An 18,767-nucleotide genomic window follows, 5' to 3' on the forward strand; every position below is an offset into this window, starting at 1 on the left:
ACTCAGTTTAGTGTACTTGTTCTCAGAGGATTAGAATCCATCACATGTATAAACATTAGAACTGAATATTAATTAATCTTCCTTACACTTTAGAAATAATTTCAAGAATTTGCAATGCTTTAGGGCATGCTTGAATATCAGTTGATTATTGTAGTTACATAGAAATGTCAAATTAGAGCATTCCTGCTGATAAAAAATGACTTATTAGGTGATTGTACTCAGGTTTAAGATATATGTATGAATAGAACTCTTGGGCTGGTTCCCTCCTCCAATTATCTGTCCATATTTTGCATTTGAAATAAAAATTTGAGATTAAAAGCCCATACTGTATTTTACTGTTATGTTTTGGCATCTCTGAAATAATGTGATCCAGCTTTTTCCTGTGTGCCCCTAACACCCACCCACCCCCGTTCCTGAGAGAAAGTGGGACTTTCTCTTTTCCCGTAACTCCCCTTAATTTCATCCATTATGGTGGATAACTTCAGACAGTAACTTGAAATTCTGATGGCAGGAAACCTTTAAACAGGATTTCCACTTTAGAAGAGTTTGGAATCCTAGAGTCTTATTTAGAAGGATTCATTCACAGATACCTCTTCTTTCAAAGCAGAAACCCTCCAGGTGGTCATCTGACCTCCTCTTCAGCCACTCCAGGAACCGTGGTGCTCCCAGGGCCTCTGTATCTGCAGGGGGGACGTCGTCACCTGGTCTGGGCAACTCTGACTGGTGAACATCTCCCCTGGTTAGACCCCACACCCTCCTGCCTGGACCTTCCACTCACTGGTTCACATTCTGCCTGTTTCCTCAGGGTCCACATCAGCCTCACAGTGATTCTAAGGATTAGGAAGAGAGTGGAGTGGATCTTGGTGAGGTTTCAGCAGTCTAACATATGGCCATTTCTCTTTTCCTGCAGCAAAACCAGAAATCCTGACTTCTGACAGACTCATGAATGGCATGCTCCAATGTGTGGCTGCAGGATTCCCAGAGCCCACAATAGATTGGTACTTTTGTCCAGAGCAGAGGTGAGATGATTATTTTTGGCAGTCCTTAAAATGCAGGAGGATTGGACTGCAATTCAATTGAATTTTAAACGTGTTTTTCAGATTTTTTTTCCTAAAGCTTTGTTTTGATTATTTTCTCTATACATGTGGCTTTTTTAGAGGGGATAATTGCTGTATTTTTCTTGGAAGACATTAATTTTGTTTGCTGAAAAAAATGATTGCGGAGTGACTCCTCTATTTTGGTGGTTATCTTTTTGGATTTATCATGCAATTTCTAGCCTGCAGGTAGATAAAGCAATTTTCCGGGACAGAGTAATTAGATTTCCATTCTATACACAGGAGGTATTATGTGTGAGAAATGTGGCTGTAGTTATCATGAAAAAATTACCTCAGAAGTTAATTGCCGAGTTACCAAAAAGTAATGATCGTGCAATTACAACATACATAACGGCATTTTTAAGCCACATGTTTTAAAAAGGTTTTCTCCTTGATTAGGTACCCAGCCCCTAAACAGAACACATCTGGCATGGCACTTCCTCCCCTGCATAATCCACAGTTTAAGCCTTAAATTGTCCTTTCACATTACCAGATACTAAAATGGGGTCAATGTTGCTTTTTTTATTCATCAAATGCTATTTTATGCCCAGGCCCTAAATGCCCAGTTTAATATCACAATTGAATAGTCAGGAGAATAATGGAAATTTTATTTTTATCACAGCAAGTTGGAAGATGCTACACTGGCCTGTTGTCTTGGGCTGATTTTTAGTGGAGTATTTTCTGTGGGGAATAATAGTGAGGGCTCAAGACCTCTGGAAATTATGTCCACAGTGGAAGCAGCCCCAGTAGTCACACTGATTCCTTGCACAGTGTTTGTGGAGCGCTGTGTGCCAGATAATGTTCGGGTGAGAAAAAAAACACACTTGAGTGCCTGTCTTTGTGAGTGTGTATTCTAATGGGAGAAGATAGACATCAGGCAAAATAAACAAGTAAATTAGATAGGTGGTAAGCGCTAAGGAGAAAAACGAAGCAAGGTAGGGGAACAGAAAGTTGCTGGGGGCATGGGAGTTGCAATTTAAAATGGGGCAGTTGGAGTCAGGCTCTGACTCATGAGGAATCCCTCTCCGTAACAGTCACCTGGAGTGTAATCTGCACCTCCTTACGTAGAAGGCCTCCGAGCTCTCGCTGCTACTGGGGGTTGCCTTGTCCTTATCCTTGTAGGCTTTTCACGCTTTTTTTTTTCAGGCTTTTCACGCTTGCTTTCTTCCTTTTCAATCATTCATACTTCCTTTAAAAGTTTATTATAGGGATCTACTGTGTGCTAGGATATGTGCCAGGCATTCTATGTAATTCATTGCTTATCTTTCAGTAACCCTCCAAGATGGGTATTGCCGACTGATTTTACAGCTGTGGGAACTGAGTCTGGGAGGGTTTAGGTACCTTGTCAGAAATCAACCAAATAGGTGTTTGAGTCAGGATTTGAAGCCGCACCTAACTTTACAACTTTGTCTCCCCCTCTCTCCATTCTTGCCGAGTGCTTTTCTTGCTTGCTATGCCACAAAAGGGGTCATTTGTCATCAGACACTGAGGGCTGTGAAAGGAAACTTCTATCCATGATGAACCTTTAATTTAGTTTTAAAACTAGGCCACAGACACAATGATGCTTCTTTTTTTTTTTCTTATCTTAGAGTAAGTCAGGGCTGTTGTTTTCTTCCCCCTTAGATGTTCCATTCCTGTTACGCCAGTGGATGTGCAGATACAAAATTCATCTTTGCCACCGTTCGGAAGACTAGTGGTTCAGAGTTCCATAGATTCTGGTGCATTCAAACACAATGGCACGGTTGAGTGTAAGGCTTACAACGATGTGGGCAAGAGTTCTGCCTATTTTAACTTTGCATTTAAAGGTAACAACAAAGGTATATTTCTTTTTAATCCAATTTAAGGGGACGTTAGGCTCTTGTTTACCATTTCATTCATGATTTTGAGTCCATTCCATCATTGACCGTGTCATTTCTGGTAATGCATACATTCCACTGTACCCCGTCATCAAACTCACTACATTTCATTCCACCCGAGATTAACGTAATTTATACTTTTACCGGGGTAACTTTAACTTTGTTCCTTTATATAGTTAATAGATAATTATGCTCCTATATATATTTATCTATATAAATAGAAAGAATTATTTCCATTAAAGTGGGGTACAGAAAGCAAGTGGGGAGTATATTTACCTTATACCCAAACAGAATTAGGACAATTTAAAATTTCACTTAATTAAAATTGGTTATTTTAATACACTGCCAAACACTCTATCAGAAAGTTATCACACTTCTAAGAAGTCAGGTTAGCAAGCTATTTCTTTTAAACCTTGAAAAAATTTAATTCATGAGTGAATAGCTCTTCTAACATAAGTTAAAAGGTCCTTTTGGAAGAACTGATGAATTGGTATAAAGTTAAAAGACAAAGAAACTGGGTTCATTGTGATTGTTCTTTTGAGTTGGCAAAGACTAGAGCCAAAAAGTGGTGTGTTTTCAGTTTTTGAGTAATGGGGAGAAGAATCTTACATTGTTCTCCATCACTGATTTTTTTTTTTCCAGATAAGGCAATGAAAGGACACTTTAAAAATGTTGTTCTTTGTTATGAAAGAAATTCATGATGGCTCAGTGTTGTGAATTTGAGAAAACCAGGAAAGCATAAAGAAACTATAAACCATCCATAAAGGAATCTTTTTCTTAAAGTTGCACAAGGCAGTAATTTGGTTGAAATACAAAGTTCATTCAGATGATGTTTTTTAATTGAAAAAAAACAGAATACAATTATTCTTGTGCTACAGAAATATCATCTTCAACTTCACTTCCACAATAATTGGTTTAAAGTTGTATTTTAAAGACTCACTTGAATAACAAGGAGTAGTTGATAATGGCCAAGGCAAGAATTAGAGATCCACATTTATTATAGGATAGGAAGTGTGCTAGTTTGGTGGTGGGTGGTTGTGGTAAAGTTTCCAACCCTGCTAATAGTTTGCAATTCCACTTTTCTCTTTCATTTTAGACCAAGTCCGTTCCCACACCTTGTTTACACCTTTGCTGATTGGCTTTGTTATTGCAGCTGGTATGATGTGCATCATTGTGATGGTTCTTACCTACAAATACTTACGGGTAACCATATATACATTCTCTTTCTTGACCGTGGCAATGACTGAAACACTAATCATTAAAGATGATGTATCTTTCCTTTTTCTCTTCCCCAGAAACCCATGTATGAAGTACAGTGGAAGGTTGTTGAGGAGATAAATGGAAACAATTACGTTTACATAGACCCAACGCAACTTCCTTATGATCACAAATGGGAGTTTCCCAGAAACAGGCTGAGTTTTGGTAAGTGGGAAACAGGGGCTTTCCATGTAACCTTTTTGTGTACACATAACCGTGACTCCAGGGAACCCCAGTAACTTCCTTTGTTTTATTTCACCTGAAATATTGATTGTTTTCTGTGAAATCTCACCACCTTGCACAGATTTGGTGCAGAGTACATTACAGGGAAGTGTCTCTAGACAAAATTGTCTTTAACTCTTTTGTTGAATTTACACAAATGGACCTTCAGTTCCTCCACCACCACCACCACCCCTGACCTTGTTGTTTTAACTGTTCAAGGGAAAACTTTGGGTGCTGGCGCTTTTGGGAAAGTCGTTGAGGCTACTGCATACGGCTTAATTAAATCAGATGCTGCCATGACTGTTGCCGTGAAGATGCTCAAACGTAAGTTCCCACAAGGTGCTGCATGTGCTCAACATTAATTTGCTCAATTTGCTTTTTGCTCAAGTAAGATCTTTCTAATTTTAGCAAGTGCCCATTTAACTGAACGAGAAGCCCTAATGTCTGAACTCAAAGTCCTGAGTTACCTTGGAAATCATATGAATATTGTGAATCTTCTTGGAGCATGCACCATTGGAGGTAAAGCCATGTCCAAATTGCCTTTTATTATCTGTCAAATTATCAAAAAGGGGAAATTTTAATATAAAAAAATTTTTTTTGAGAATGCTTGATTATAAACCCCTTCCAAGATGTTTACCCAGATTGTGCTTATTTCTTGCTAGACACTGTTTTAAGAGAGCTGTTGTTCTTAAGAATGTGTATTTTAGTTTTATTGTTGTGGTATGGGATAGCCCAGGACATACCTGAGTTACTGTCTTATGTATCACATTGAGAAAATTGACCTCTTGAATATCTCCTCTAGTTGAGAAAGCTTTTCTTTTTATCTTGGAAGCTCTGTATACTGTTCGATCATATTAGGTCACTAAAGTGTTAATATTCATTTGTATACCATAATTAAAACTAGGCCTCTAAGCCTACCGTTTCTCAAATAGACATCAAAAGAGGCAAGCATTTCGCTTCTGTAAAAATAAATTTCCAGTTCTGAAGCATCAGTCAAGCCTCCCATCAAAGATCGCTGTGATGTTTGCAGAAATCATTTTGGTCTAGAGGAGCAAAGATATGTCAAATGAGCTGTTCCTTGAGAGCTAGATAGATTCACAGTAAATTTGACAGCTTTACATAATTTCTCAAAACAACCCCCGTAACTGTTGCTTAACCACATCATGAATTGTTCATTAGAAATTTCTACCTAAATCACTTAGTCGCCTATTCAGAGCTGCAGTTCTCTAGGCATTTGTAACACTAAGAAAAAATTCTACTGTTAGCACTCAAAACACAGGTTACTGCCCTGTCATTTCAGGTTCTCACCCACTTCCCAGTCTTGGCTCAGCTGGCTGTTCCATGTCAATTGGTTTTCCTATTACGCCACTCTTAGTCATTTCCATAATAACTTACAGAAAGGTTGTGAGCCCCGCTGTAAACAGAAGTGAATCAAAGGATTCACATAGGAAGCTCAATAATAGTGTTAACATTTGAAGGCAGTGACTTCTGCCCGTAAAACCAGCAGTGACACCTGGTCCCAAACACTAACATTATTTAGAAATTCAGGTAAAAGGGGCCTGCTTGTTTAATTTTATCCCATGTAAGGCTGCTTTTTCATATGCAGTATTAGTATATATGATTGTACGTGGTATTGAGTGGGTTTATCCATTTAAACTGAATTTTACTGGACATGATCACCCTTGGGTGTTTTTATGGGAGGCAATATTGTCTATACATCCCACCCCTTCCTAACCTTTTCTTTTATGCTTGTAGGGCCCACCCTGGTCATTACAGAATATTGTTGCTATGGTGATCTTTTGAATTTTTTGAGACGAAAACGCGATTCATTTATTTGCTCAAAGCAGGAAGATCACACAGAAGCAGCACTTTATAAGAACCTTCTGCAGTCAAAAGAGTCTTCATGGTAAGATGATTTGCACAAATAGTCAGCTGTTGACAGGCAGTTCATGGGGTCATTAGGGTTTGCAATCAAGATTCATTCAAGGTGCTCTGAGGTACGAAATCAGAATTATTAAATCATTTAAATGGTTTAAAAGTTCAAATACTGTTTTTAAAGATTCAAAGAGTGTTACACTTAGATTTTTGTTGTTGTTGCTTTTTTAAATGCATCTTTAGCATTTCTCTAAGCTTTAGTTCTCTTCAGTTGAATAGATTTTTTACCTGTTTCTCTTATCATGGATCTATTCTTGTGTGTCATTTCCTTTATACTGTTGAGCTTCGTACTATTTACCTCTTTACAATGAGACACTGTTTATAGGGAAAATGCTAAAGCTTGTCAAGTTGTCACAGTAAATTCCTTTAAAACTTTTTAACAGAATGGCAAAGAGCTCCGAAAATATCTCTATACATAGGCTTCTCTCCGTCTACTTCTGAATTATTTCTATACACTCAGTCCCCCCTACCCCTGTCTTTTTTAACTCACCATGCTATAAAAAGAGGTAACTACTCTGCCACATTAGAAAAGAACTTCTGTACCTTATTCTCATCTCTTCTATCATTGATATTCTGAATTTGATGTGTAAAACACTTCAAGTTCCTTTGAGGAGAATGAGTTTGAATTACAACCAGAATAGAGTTCCTCTCTGCCAAACCTTGCCTGTTCTTTCTTTGCGAATTCTGTTAAGATCCACCACTTAGGAAGACTTCCCAGATTTACCCAGCCCGACAGAAATCATAGTTATTACCCCCAGTTCTTCATGCTGTATATTTCTGCAGTCTTGTGGTGGACGACTCCTCTCCTTTTTATTCACTCTATCTCCTCTCCTATGTTCTGAGATGACAGGACCCTGTCTCCTAAACGCATAACACCTAGTCCTCAAGGAGACCTCAGTAAATATTATTGCTGGGCAGTTGCCTCTTAAAGCCATGTTCTGTACCTCTGGCTGATGTTTAAAACCCCAGCTGAAATTTTTTGTTGTTTCTTAATCCTGTACACTTGCGTAGTTCCAGGTGGTACCAGACTACATGCTCTTTGGCTGAAGGAATGAAACACCTTGCCTTATTGCTGAAACCTTGGCCCCATATATGATTTTTAACTTTCTGAAATAATGGCCCACATTGTTCAGTTCTCTCTGGTGTTCTCTGTGCTTTGGGATCCCATATGGGATTGCAACCACCAGCACACTCTGAAGGAGATTGTTGTCATGGTGTTTCTATGCTAATCAGAAGCAGGAAGTACTAGAAATCTTGAAGAGTCTCCAGCCAAATGTTGCAGATTCAAGAGGTCCAGATGGTTCAGAAAATCATCCAAATTATTGGTGTTTATCTGAACCAAACTTGGTTTTTTTAAACCGTCTCTCTCATCAGTCGCTATATGTTAACAATCTCTGCCTTCCTCCAGAACACATCTTTGAAGTGCTTATTCTTTGTCTTTCTTTCATCTTGTTTCTTGGGCCTAATTTAGGGAGTTTGAAGTAAAGTAGTATAATGTTTTTGGCTCTCTGTTTCCCTTTAAATCCATAGTGTCAAGAAATGGGACATTGCTAACCCAAGTACCCTTTATTATTGAACACAAAGAGACTAACTCATACCTGGGGGGTTGGATTCTAAAATTGAATATTAAAAACTCATATCCTTCAGAACAAGATTCCCAAACTCTTCTTTCAAACTGGCATAGTTTCTTCAAATAAAAGCCCATTATGTAAAAAAGGGAGATTGAGAGAGAAAGAGTCTGCCTGATTAGTGCTCCCCCATTTCCCATAATCAGAAGAATAACAAGTTAATAACAAGTATGACTTGATGACTGTTTCATCTCTCCCAATAGCGATAGTACTAATGAGTACATGGACATGAAACCTGGAGTTTCTTATGTTGTTCCCACCAAAACAGACAAGAGGAGATCTGCAAGAATAGGTAGGTACCTCTCAAATGATACAAACAACTTCATTTATAGAGGATTTACTGTGGATTAGGAAATCATTCCTGGTGGTGACTAGTTCTCTTTTACTGTGAGGGTTGCAAGTGGATATTTGGGGCTAGAGGATGTGTTTTTGTATCTGAACATCTTAACTACATATAAGGGACTTTTGAATCAATCTTGTTTATGAACACTCCTCTCCCCCAAGGATTTTGTAACTTAGCTCAGGTTTGTGAATAGTAACTTTGCAATTCAACACCTGCCTTTAGTCAACATTGGGTGGTGATTTGCCTGCAAGTTACATCCCTTCATTCATTACCGGCCTTTGGTACTGTTGAAATTGCTCTTTTATTTCTTCACCTTTAAGCTTTTAATTGCTAAGAAAATCTTCTCCTCTTAACAGGCTCATACATAGAAAGAGATGTGACCCCTGCCATCATGGAGGATGACGAATTGGCTCTCGACCTTGAAGACTTGCTGAGCTTTTCTTACCAGGTGGCAAAGGGCATGGCCTTCCTTGCCTCGAAGAATGTAAGTGGGAGTGACTCTCAGAAGAGCCCTTTTTTTCAGAATGGAGCATTACAGAGTCATAGTTAGAATGCAGAGTGTCATTTTGAAGTGTGGTAACCAAAAGCAGAGGAAATTTAGTTTCTTCATGCTCCAACTGTTAAAATTCCTGTTCTAATTTACAAGCTCCAAAGTGCAAGCCTGTCTAAATGAGCTTTCCATGAATATATATATATATATATATATATATATATATATATTTTATGTGCAATGCATTCATTTAAAATGGTTGGCTTTTAGCATCTGCTCTTAGAAAACAAAATGGACCAGATATTGGGCCTTATAGAAGTTAGAACCCAAATATATGTATGGCTTATGAAGTGTGTGAAAATAAGTGGTTAGAAAGAGTAATAAATGGTTGGGGAAAGGATGGGGGTGTGAAGGGAACGATGGACTGATGGACCTGTCTCCAGGGGTGAGAAGAATTCCCTAGGAAGTGTGACTAACTGAATAGAATGAGGTAAAGAGCCTGTCCTTAGGCGTCATTGGTGACATTTCTAAATAATTACCAAACTAATATGGCTGAAATAAAGAGCTTCTTCCTTGTATCCTTGGGGGATGTCAAATTGAAGTTGTAAAGACATTTTAGAAACTATAAAAGGACATCAAAGAGAGATGCATGCAGAATGAATTTTCAGTTTAAAAATTATTATAAAGACTATTCATAATGTATTTTCCTATGAATGAAGGCAGTCCTGAGACTTGGTTTCTAAAAACATGCTTTCTAAAAAAAAAAAGAGAGTTGATTTTGAAAGTGTTTATAGTAATTAGGATCATAACAATGTGAAACACAAAATGTGAATATCATTTAAGGCAAAAATTTTGATCTTTATTTTTGGTGCACAGAATAGTTTAAATGTAAAACAAAAGTATTGGATATTTATAATATAAGCAGCTCTCTATTAAAAATAGTTTTCACTCTTTAAAAGTTAAAATGTATTTAAATGATTTTCTTTTCTCCTTAACCTAATAGTGTATTCACAGAGACTTGGCAGCCAGAAATATCCTCCTTACTCATGGCCGAATCACAAAAATTTGTGATTTTGGTCTAGCCAGAGACATCAAGAATGATTCTAATTATGTGGTCAAAGGAAATGTGAGTACCCACTCTTTGCTTGACAGTCCAGTGAAAGATTTTATTTTCACGTTTTGACAAAAAAGGTTGTCTATGATTTTCATAATGCAAATCCTACCTTGCAGTATGCATTTTAGCAGTCAAATTAAGTGTACTTCAGCAAAATTTGCATGGTTTGCTGAACATTACTACAACTAGCATTCCGATAATAGAATTCCAAATTCTAATTGTGTAATTATGGGGCATGTGAAGGAAACAGAAATAGCCTTAATTTTCATTATAGTCTGAGAATAGCAGTGAACTCAATTTTCCTCAAGTGTAACAAATGCGGACCTGAAGGTCACGGCAGGAGAACTTTTTGAGATTGACATGCTTTGTGAAAAAGATGAAAATCTAAGATAATGTTCAGAATTAACTATATAGAATGTTGGGTCTTATAATCAATAGGGAACAATTAAATAGGTTCATAAGTATTAATTAGTTTATAGAACATAGCAATTTATTTCAAAGTACTTTATTTTCATTGCCGATTTTCATTGTGTCCTCAGAGCAAACCCTTAGCCTGGAATGCAGTATCTTCCCATTTTGAAAGTTGGACAAACCAAAGCACCTTTTTTTGCATGTGATTTTTGTCTGAGATGACATAAGTCAGCAGAGGCTGGAACCAGAGCCCTTAATTTCTAGAGCTGTATCCCGTTAGCATAGTGGAAGCCATATAGTTATGTATATATATATTCTTCTAGGCCCATTTTCCCAGGCCCAGTTCTACAGTCTGCATTTATTCCTGGAGTTGGATATTTGTGTCCCTTATGATAGTATAATATTTTCTCCTTCATCACTGTCTCATCTCTTTGAAAGTCTGTACTTGACTTAGTTTTGTTGAAGTGTTGCCAGGTTTATCTCCAGACCAGAGCATGTATTTCTAAAAAAGCTCCTCTGTGGCTAGATTTCATCATCATGAGCATTATTGAAACCAATTTCTTTCCATCCTGATACAATATTGGGAGATGGAATGCAAGGTGGTTCAGGATCCAGGTCTATGATATTTACAAAAGGAAAAGAAAATAAAGATAGTGGTCTCTGGACCTGGTCTTTCTGAATTTGAATCTGGGCTCCATCATTTAGTGGTTGTGGAATGTTTGGCAAGAATTACCTAATACCTCCCAATCTTGATTTTTCTCATCTTGGGATTAATCCTGACACCTACCTCTTATAGCATTGGAAGATTAAGCGAGCGTAAGTATATGTAAATGCTTAGAACTGTGCCAGGCACATCACAGCTAATACTTATATGGCATTTATCATTCTTTATAGATCTTTCTTACTTGAATTCTAGATAATCATGACAGTGCTTATGCCACAACTTATTAGCTTGTTAGTGGTTATGACCTTAGTTGGAATTCACAAGGATTTGGCTAGGCCCCAGCAGACTTCCAGAACCAAGACTCCAGCTCAAGTCTACTGAACTCACCAGTCATAGACTTCACTTTCACAAGGCAGCTTAGGTAAGGCGAATTTTGGGGACAAGTTGAAAACAAGGAAGCTCAACATGTTACTGCCCACAAATTTTGTGGTCGAGATCTCCTTATCATGTCAGAGTCTCTGAAAGTGCTTCCCTTTCATATAGGTTCTTAATCATCTTTGTGCCAAGACCTCCTTCTCATAGTCCACTGAAGCCTGTGCATCCATTGTCTGAATACAGTTTTAAATACGTAAAATAAAATACATGGGATTACCAAAGGAACTGATCAAACTGAAATACAGTTACCAACATATTAAAAAGTAAATTTGTGATATATCAAATATATGTGCTTTTTTATCATGCAGAATAACAGAACCTAGTTATGGGTCTAAAAGCTACCAAAATTTCAAAGTGGTGATGAATATAAATGATACTATTTTGAGATACCTACAAGCACTGGAACATAATACGAGGATATCTGTGATTACTATTAGAGACAAAACCATAGGTGCTGTTAATGCTAGTGTGGTTTATCACTTTCATTCACAATTGAAGGAAATGCTAAATTTCAGTTAGAAGTCAATGAAGATAAGGATGTAGTTTTTTCCCCTTCCAAGGTCACAGACCCCTGAATTAAAAATCTCAGGTTAAGATCTCCTTTAGGGGCTTTAGCACAAAATCTTACTTTTTTTTTTTTTTAGCTTACTGAAATGACTTAGAAAAATTGTATTCCCAGTTTTCAGTCCCAAATGGAGTCAGGGAAGGACTGACTCAGTTTTTAATGGTAGGTTAGAAATCAAAAATGTCCATAAGAAATTGACAGAAAGTTTAGCTCAGCATGAATGGAAAGAGTTCAGGATGTGGAGTCCAGCTATTGAATGTAAGCCCTGAATCTGCCGCTTACCACCTCAGAATACTCATAGTCATCAAAAACCGCTACTTTTTTTGGGTGCTGGCTTATGCTGAGCATCTCTTCAGATACTAATGAGTCAGATGGTACTGCGCTAAGCACTTTTACCCACATTATCTCATGTAACCCATAAAACTACTCATAAAATTAGAAGAGGTGTTATTTTTGTTTTACAAAAGAGACTGAAGCATAATACAAATATTTCTCAATGTATTAGTAAGGAATAGTTTTGGTTTCATGTGACAGAAAACTCAAAATAAAAGTCCAGGAAGTCTAGGAGTACAGGGCTGGTATAGAGGTTTCGTGAAGTGCTCAGGCCAGTTCCTTGCAGTTTTCTACTTTTTACCACCCCAGGGTATAGTCCTCATCCTCGTGGTCCAAGATGGCCATAGATGGTTAGCCATCATATCCACAAGGCAGGATGGAGGAAAGGATAAGGAAGAAAGAAGGCAAAGGGCACATGCGGGCACTATTTTAAGGAGGTTCCCCCCCTCCCCCCAAAGCTGCCATATAACACAACTTAGTGGTCAAAACGGAGTTACATGGCCACACGTAGCTGCAGAGGAGTTTGGGAAATGTAGTCTTAATTGTGGGCGGCCATGTTTACATTATTCAGGGAGAAGGAGAAACACAGATTCCGTGGAAACTAATAAATCTCTGTTACTCAGGACCAGTGGTGCAGCCTGCATTAGAACCCATACCTGTCTCTGAAGTCTGTGCTCTTAACTACATGCTGTATTGACTATATGTCTCCATTTTTAACATGGGGATAATATAATTATGAGGCATGTATTTCAGAGGTGGTTGAGAGCATTTGAGGTCCTATAGGTGAAAGGTCTTTGAGAGATGGTAGGCAAGTTCCAACCCCTGTATCTCAGCAGAAGCAACATATATAGAAATATTTTCAGTTCAGTGTTTTGAGCTTCTTAATTAACTTTGTTGATTCTGTTATGATTCCATTACAGGCTCGACTACCTGTGAAATGGATGGCTCCTGAAAGCATTTTCAACTGTGTGTACACATTTGAAAGTGATGTCTGGTCCTATGGGATTTTTCTCTGGGAGTTGTTCTCTTTAGGTAAGGTGATCCTTGCCAAAGGCATTTTGATTAGCTCAGAGCATTGTCTTGAGGTTCTATCAGTGCCCTCTTGCTTGTGCTTTACACTGATTTGCAAACTGTTTGTGCCTCAGGAAGCAGCCCCTACCCTGGAATGCCAGTTGATTCCAAGTTCTACAAGATGATCAAGGAAGGTTTCCGAATGCTCAGCCCTGAGCATGCACCTGCTGAAATGTAAGGGCCAAGATGGTTTCCTTCAGATAATGTTTCCCTTTTATTTTTCAAGACAGAAACTCAGATGCTGAGGGTTTTCACTAACACAGTTTGAAATGCCACTCAGTTCCTTTTTTTCTTTTTTTAACAGAAGTTGTGGGTTTACAGAACAATTGTGTGTAAAATAAAGGATTCCCATATACCACCCTATTATTAGCATCTTGCATTGAAAGCACATTTTATAATTGGACTATTAACTATTGTCCATAGTTAAACTTAGGGTTGACTGTTCATGTTGTGCATTTCCATGAATTTTTTAAAATTATTTTTATTTTAGTACCAAATATATGTAACCTAACACCTGGCTTCTTTTTATTACACCCGGTCAAATGTCATTTCTGTAGCTTACTTTCATATCTTGTCACCAAAAATACAGAAAGTTTTGGTGGCATTTCATACATATATGTGTTTAATTTTATGCATCTGTCATTCAATATGTCTAGTTGCGTAGCCCTCGAGTTACTATTGAAATGGTTGCATGGCATACACCTGATGTCAGGGTGTTGAGGAGTGGTAGTAAATGGCCCTTGTTTTGCAGGTATGACATAATGAAGACATGCTGGGATGCTGATCCCCTAAAGAGACCAACGTTCAAGCAAATTGTTCAGCTAATTGAGAAGCAGATTTCAGATAGCACCAATCATGTGAGTACATTCTGCTTAGGCATGGAAAACCCTTCTCCTGGTTCCAGCTCTGTCCCCACTTGGAGGCTCCTCACCCATTCCCTCCTGGACTTGGGTTATAAATCGGGCTTCAGGAGGGGAAGTAAAGCAGTGGAAATTAGCTTTTTCTTCCCAGCTCTTTCGTTCTGAGCCAGAGAAAGATGTGAGATGAAGTGGGGAAGAGTGGTATGTAGATGTTTCCACAAGGATTGACCTTATTTCCTCCCCTACCTCAGAGGCTGGTCATGAGGTCAATGTGTTCTCCCTCTCACATGTCAGGTCCATTCATTCTTTGGAGAGTCGGAGTGATCTGAACTAGAATAAAAGCATAGAAAAGAGAGCTTATTACTGCAGTTCAGTAAGCCTTCCGTTCAAACAGGCATAGCCAGAACGTTGTCATGCCCGGGGACCATATATAATGAAGAGAGTTGTTTGAAGTTGGGGAGATCCTTCCTGGTGATTTGGAGAAGGGGGAATGAAAACTAAAATCCATTATTTCCTTTCCTGCTTTTTAAGAAGAATTAATGATCCTCACTTTGACTCAGATTTATGTTAAGTTGCTTTTAATGCTGGGTTATGTGCTTGGAGCCATCTTCTCTTTTATAACAGCACTCCACTGATGCTTTTGGGTTAAAGCCTCTGTGTTTCAAAAAATATTTCAATTTAAACAAGTATTTTCCATCCAAATGCTTTGATTATCGATGTGCAACCCTTGGTAGGGCTACGCATTTCTCAGCAAATTACTGCTATTCGGCTGTAGTTGGCTATAGAGATTTATAAACCTTTTTAATAGATTAGATAGTGTTTGTTCCCAGATGTTTCCTAGGAAGAGCTGGGCTTGAACATTTTTTTTGCCATTACTTGGTGCATAATCAGATCTTGGGAAAATGAGGGGTAAAACAAAGCTTTATTTTGTTTTTACAATTGGAGTTGTCTTTTGGCTACCAAGATTTTGTAAGCTTAGGCTCTTTGAGAGTCTTAATCAGATTTTTTGTTACTCAAGTTGTAAGTGTGCCATTTATTGCTGTGTTCATTGTAGGCCTTGGTTTATTGACTGTGGACTTGTTTTCCTCAGATTTACTTCAACATTGCAAACAACAGCCCCAAGCCAGAGAACCCCGTGGACCATTCTGTGCGAATCAACTCTGTTGGCAGCAGTGCTTCTTCCACTCAGCCTTTGCTTGTGCATGAAGACGTTTGAAACAAAACAAGTGTATGGGGGTCTCTCTGACCATCAGGATCCCCTTCTTCTGGCTTCCATGATTGTTATTTTGTTTTCCCTTTGGCTTGCATCCCACTCTAGGGTAGTGGGTTCCCCACTGTCATCCCATCTTTATGAGCACACTTTAGTGACTGATGAGCTTGGTCGTCAGCCACCATCCCATCACAAGGGTTGAAGTTGTATATATTCCCAATAGCCAAGTAACCCAGTAAAAGATAAAATTCTGATTTGGAAGAAGGGAGAGTGGGATGGGCTGGACACACCATTGTCCTTTGCAAGGCTTGTCTACTTCTGTTTGAAAAGTAAGGTTGATATTTAATTTGAATAAATAACAGTAGTCACATTTAGCCTTTGTAATCATCCATAATGATGTGTTGATGCTGCAAGGTCAGAAGCTGAAATCTCAAGCTCTTTATGTGGAAAATAAAGCATTATTGAAATAAAGGGCATTAAGTCTGAGTATCTGGGCTTAGGAAAGCCAATTTTTCATGCTGGGAATGAGACATGGCCGTGAAAAGTGTTCCCCAAGCATGAAAAAAAGGCATGCTGCTGTGATCCACTGCCTGATCTTTTGTAATACTGACCTGATTTTTAAATAGAGTTTGCTCTTGGGGAGCTGAATTGGAAAGAAGGCCTCCCCAGCCAGCATTCATATAAACTCAGCTATAAATTATATATGTTCACATATTTTTGGGGTGAAAAGCTGCAAAGTTTCGTTTCTGTGTATAACCCGGCCCTGTGTCCACTATGTATAGTGATAGATGAAGAGCCATACAAGTTCGAAGGAAACAGTTAATTTTTTTAAAGAAACATAACTTGCCAAGCACAGTCTTAAAGAACCTTTTTTTTTTTAGCTGATGAACTCACTCTATAGATTCTCCAGAACAAGTCTACCAGCTTTAGAATGGCATTGTGCTCAATGGATTTGATGCTGTTTGAAAAAGTTACTGATTCACTGCATGACTCCAGCAGGAGTGAGAAAACAGTGCTTAGTTTGGATTCTTATGTAGCAAGAAATGAAATTTAGATACAGCCTCCTTACAGGCATGCCCTGGATGTTGGGCCAGTATATATATATTTGTGTGTGTGTGTGTGTGTGTGTGTGCGTGCGCACGTATATGCGTGTAGACAAATATTTCTTTGGGTATCTTGCGCTGAGCCCAAGAGGGTCCTTCAGTACCCTAGAAAGAATTTGGCTTTCATCACCAACCCTGCTCTTGTTTCTCTTCTCTTAGCTGTCTAGAATGCTTACCAAAAGCTTACAGAGAGGCATGTAGGAAGTGGAGTGCTTCAGGACTTATTTATTTGCAATCCACCTGCACTTAAAGCACTCTTGTTATTTATACTCAACATACTGTACCTGTTCGTTAGACTTTATTAATGTTACTGTCCCACTGAAACATATTTAAAATTAGGCCGTAAGCTGAATAGTATCTTGTGGCTTGCCTTTTTTTGACTTTTTATTTTTTTTTATCACTGCCCAGCTGTAAGAGATAAATAAATACATGGCAAGGTATGTGTTGTCTTGCAAGATTCAGATATGTTGCCTTCACAGTTTTTTCCTCCTGTGTCCCTTAGACAAAGTTTAGAGAACTGTGGCCATTAATCTGGAAATTACCATTTGCACTGGAGTTCTATGCTCTCGCACCTTTCCAAAGTTAACAGGTTTCGGGGTTGTGTTGTCACGTTAAGAGATTGTCGCTGTTTGCTATACTTTGTCTGAAAAATTCCTTTGTGTTTCTGTTGACTTTGATTATAATAAAAATATAAGTGACTGATAATTGCAGATGTCCAGGTACTTCAGGGGCACTTCATTGAAGGTTTTGTCTGGGATATTCTTGAAAGTTTATATTTTTATAATTTTTTTTTTTTTAACATCAGACGTTTCTTTACAGTGGCTTAAAAAAATGTTTGAAATTATTTTGTGGCTTTTTTGTAAATATTGAAATGTAGCAATAATGTCTTTTGAATATTCCCAAGCCCATGAGTCCTTGAAAATATTTTTTATATATACAGTAACTTTATGTGTAAATATGTAAGCGGTGCAAGTTTGAAGGATGTTGATGTACCATGTGTTTTTTTTCCCTGATATGTTGTTCAGTTGTTAACAGTTCTGAAAAGTTCTAATAAAAATGTAAATACTATAAATCAAATGGGTTCCTTTTTATTGGTTCAAGCTTAGTGAAATTAAGCTTTAAAGTGTTAAAGTTCATTCACCTTGACATCAGAAATTTTTGTGCCTGGAATGTGTAAGATATATGCAGGACTATCAGATCACTAAGATTTATACTTGCAAACTCAACAAACATTTATTAAGAATTTAACATGTTCTGTATTCCTCATTTTGTTCTCAATACTCAAGGTCTCTATTTACATTTAAAAATATCATGATAGAAAATATTTTGAGAATGTTACACATTGCTATGATTATTAGGTTGATTCATGTGTAATGATCATGTGTGTGGGCAAAATAATGGCAGCTACTTCATGTGGTTCAATCTAATAGAACCAACATCTTTCCTCTTAAAAGAGGTTATCTAAGAACTAAGAATATCACAACGTTGATATCAGAAATCCCAAGAAGGTGCGCTGTATTCTTGTTGGCTTTTTTTTAAATTCAGTTTTATTGAGATACAGTCACATACCATGCAGTCATCCATGGTATACAATCAGCTGTTCACAGCACCATCACATAGTTATGCATTCAACACCACAATCAATTTTTGAACATCTTCATTACTCCAAAAGGAATGAAAATAATTAAAAAATAAAAACACCCAAATCATTCTATCTCCTCCATCCCACCCTATTACTCATTTACTTTTTGTCCCCATTTTTCTACTCCTCTAACCATACACTGGATAGAGTGAGTGTGAGCCATAAGGTTTTCACAATCACAGTCACACTGTGTAAGCTACATAGTTAAAGAATCATCTTCAAGAATCAGGGTTGCAGTACGACAGTTTCATGTGTTTTCTTCTAGCTATTCCAGTACACTAAACCTAAAAAGGGATATCTGTATAGTGCATAAGAATGCACTCCAGAGTGATCTCTCAACTCCATTTGAGATCACAGCCACTGAAACTTCTTTCATTTTGCTCACCCCTTTTGGATTTTCTCAATCCCACAATGCCAGGTTCAGGCTCATCCCCGGGAGTCATGTCCTGCGTTGTCAGGGAGATTTACACCCCCTGGGAGTCATGTCCCACATAGGGGGTTGGGCAGTGAGTCCACCTGCAGAGTGGCCTAGAG

General features: G+C 38.1%; 1 protein-coding gene across 4 annotated transcripts in view; it reads left to right on the forward strand.

Moving 5' to 3' along the window:
• The window catches only part of KIT (KIT proto-oncogene, receptor tyrosine kinase), an 89,442-nt gene extending 71,833 nt beyond the window's left edge, over positions 1-17,609 (forward strand). For 2 of the 4 annotated variants that reach the window (XM_037829830.1, XM_037829831.1), the window contains exons 8-21: positions 911-1,019; positions 2,718-2,911; positions 4,047-4,153; positions 4,246-4,372; positions 4,649-4,753; positions 4,838-4,948; positions 6,185-6,335; positions 8,196-8,284; positions 8,692-8,819; positions 9,829-9,951; positions 13,268-13,379; positions 13,493-13,592; positions 14,170-14,275; positions 15,369-17,609. In XM_037829830.1, the coding sequence (XP_037685758.1) occupies positions 911-1,019; positions 2,718-2,911; positions 4,047-4,153; positions 4,246-4,372; positions 4,649-4,753; positions 4,838-4,948; positions 6,185-6,335; positions 8,196-8,284; positions 8,692-8,819; positions 9,829-9,951; positions 13,268-13,379; positions 13,493-13,592; positions 14,170-14,275; positions 15,369-15,494 (1,688 nt within the window). In that variant the 3' untranslated portion in view covers positions 15,495-17,609. The remainder of the gene's footprint in view (positions 1-910; positions 1,020-2,717; positions 2,912-4,046; positions 4,154-4,245; positions 4,373-4,648; positions 4,754-4,837; positions 4,949-6,184; positions 6,336-8,195; positions 8,285-8,691; positions 8,820-9,828; positions 9,952-13,267; positions 13,380-13,492; positions 13,593-14,169; positions 14,276-15,368) is intronic. The other 2 variants (XM_037829832.1, XM_037829833.1) reach the window with 1 other exon arrangement.
• Positions 17,610-18,767: the final 1,158 nt, after the last annotated feature.

The sequence above is a fragment of the Choloepus didactylus genome, chromosome 3, assembly GCF_015220235.1.
Source record: "Choloepus didactylus isolate mChoDid1 chromosome 3, mChoDid1.pri, whole genome shotgun sequence".
Taxonomy (NCBI): domain Eukaryota; kingdom Metazoa; phylum Chordata; class Mammalia; order Pilosa; family Megalonychidae; genus Choloepus; species Choloepus didactylus.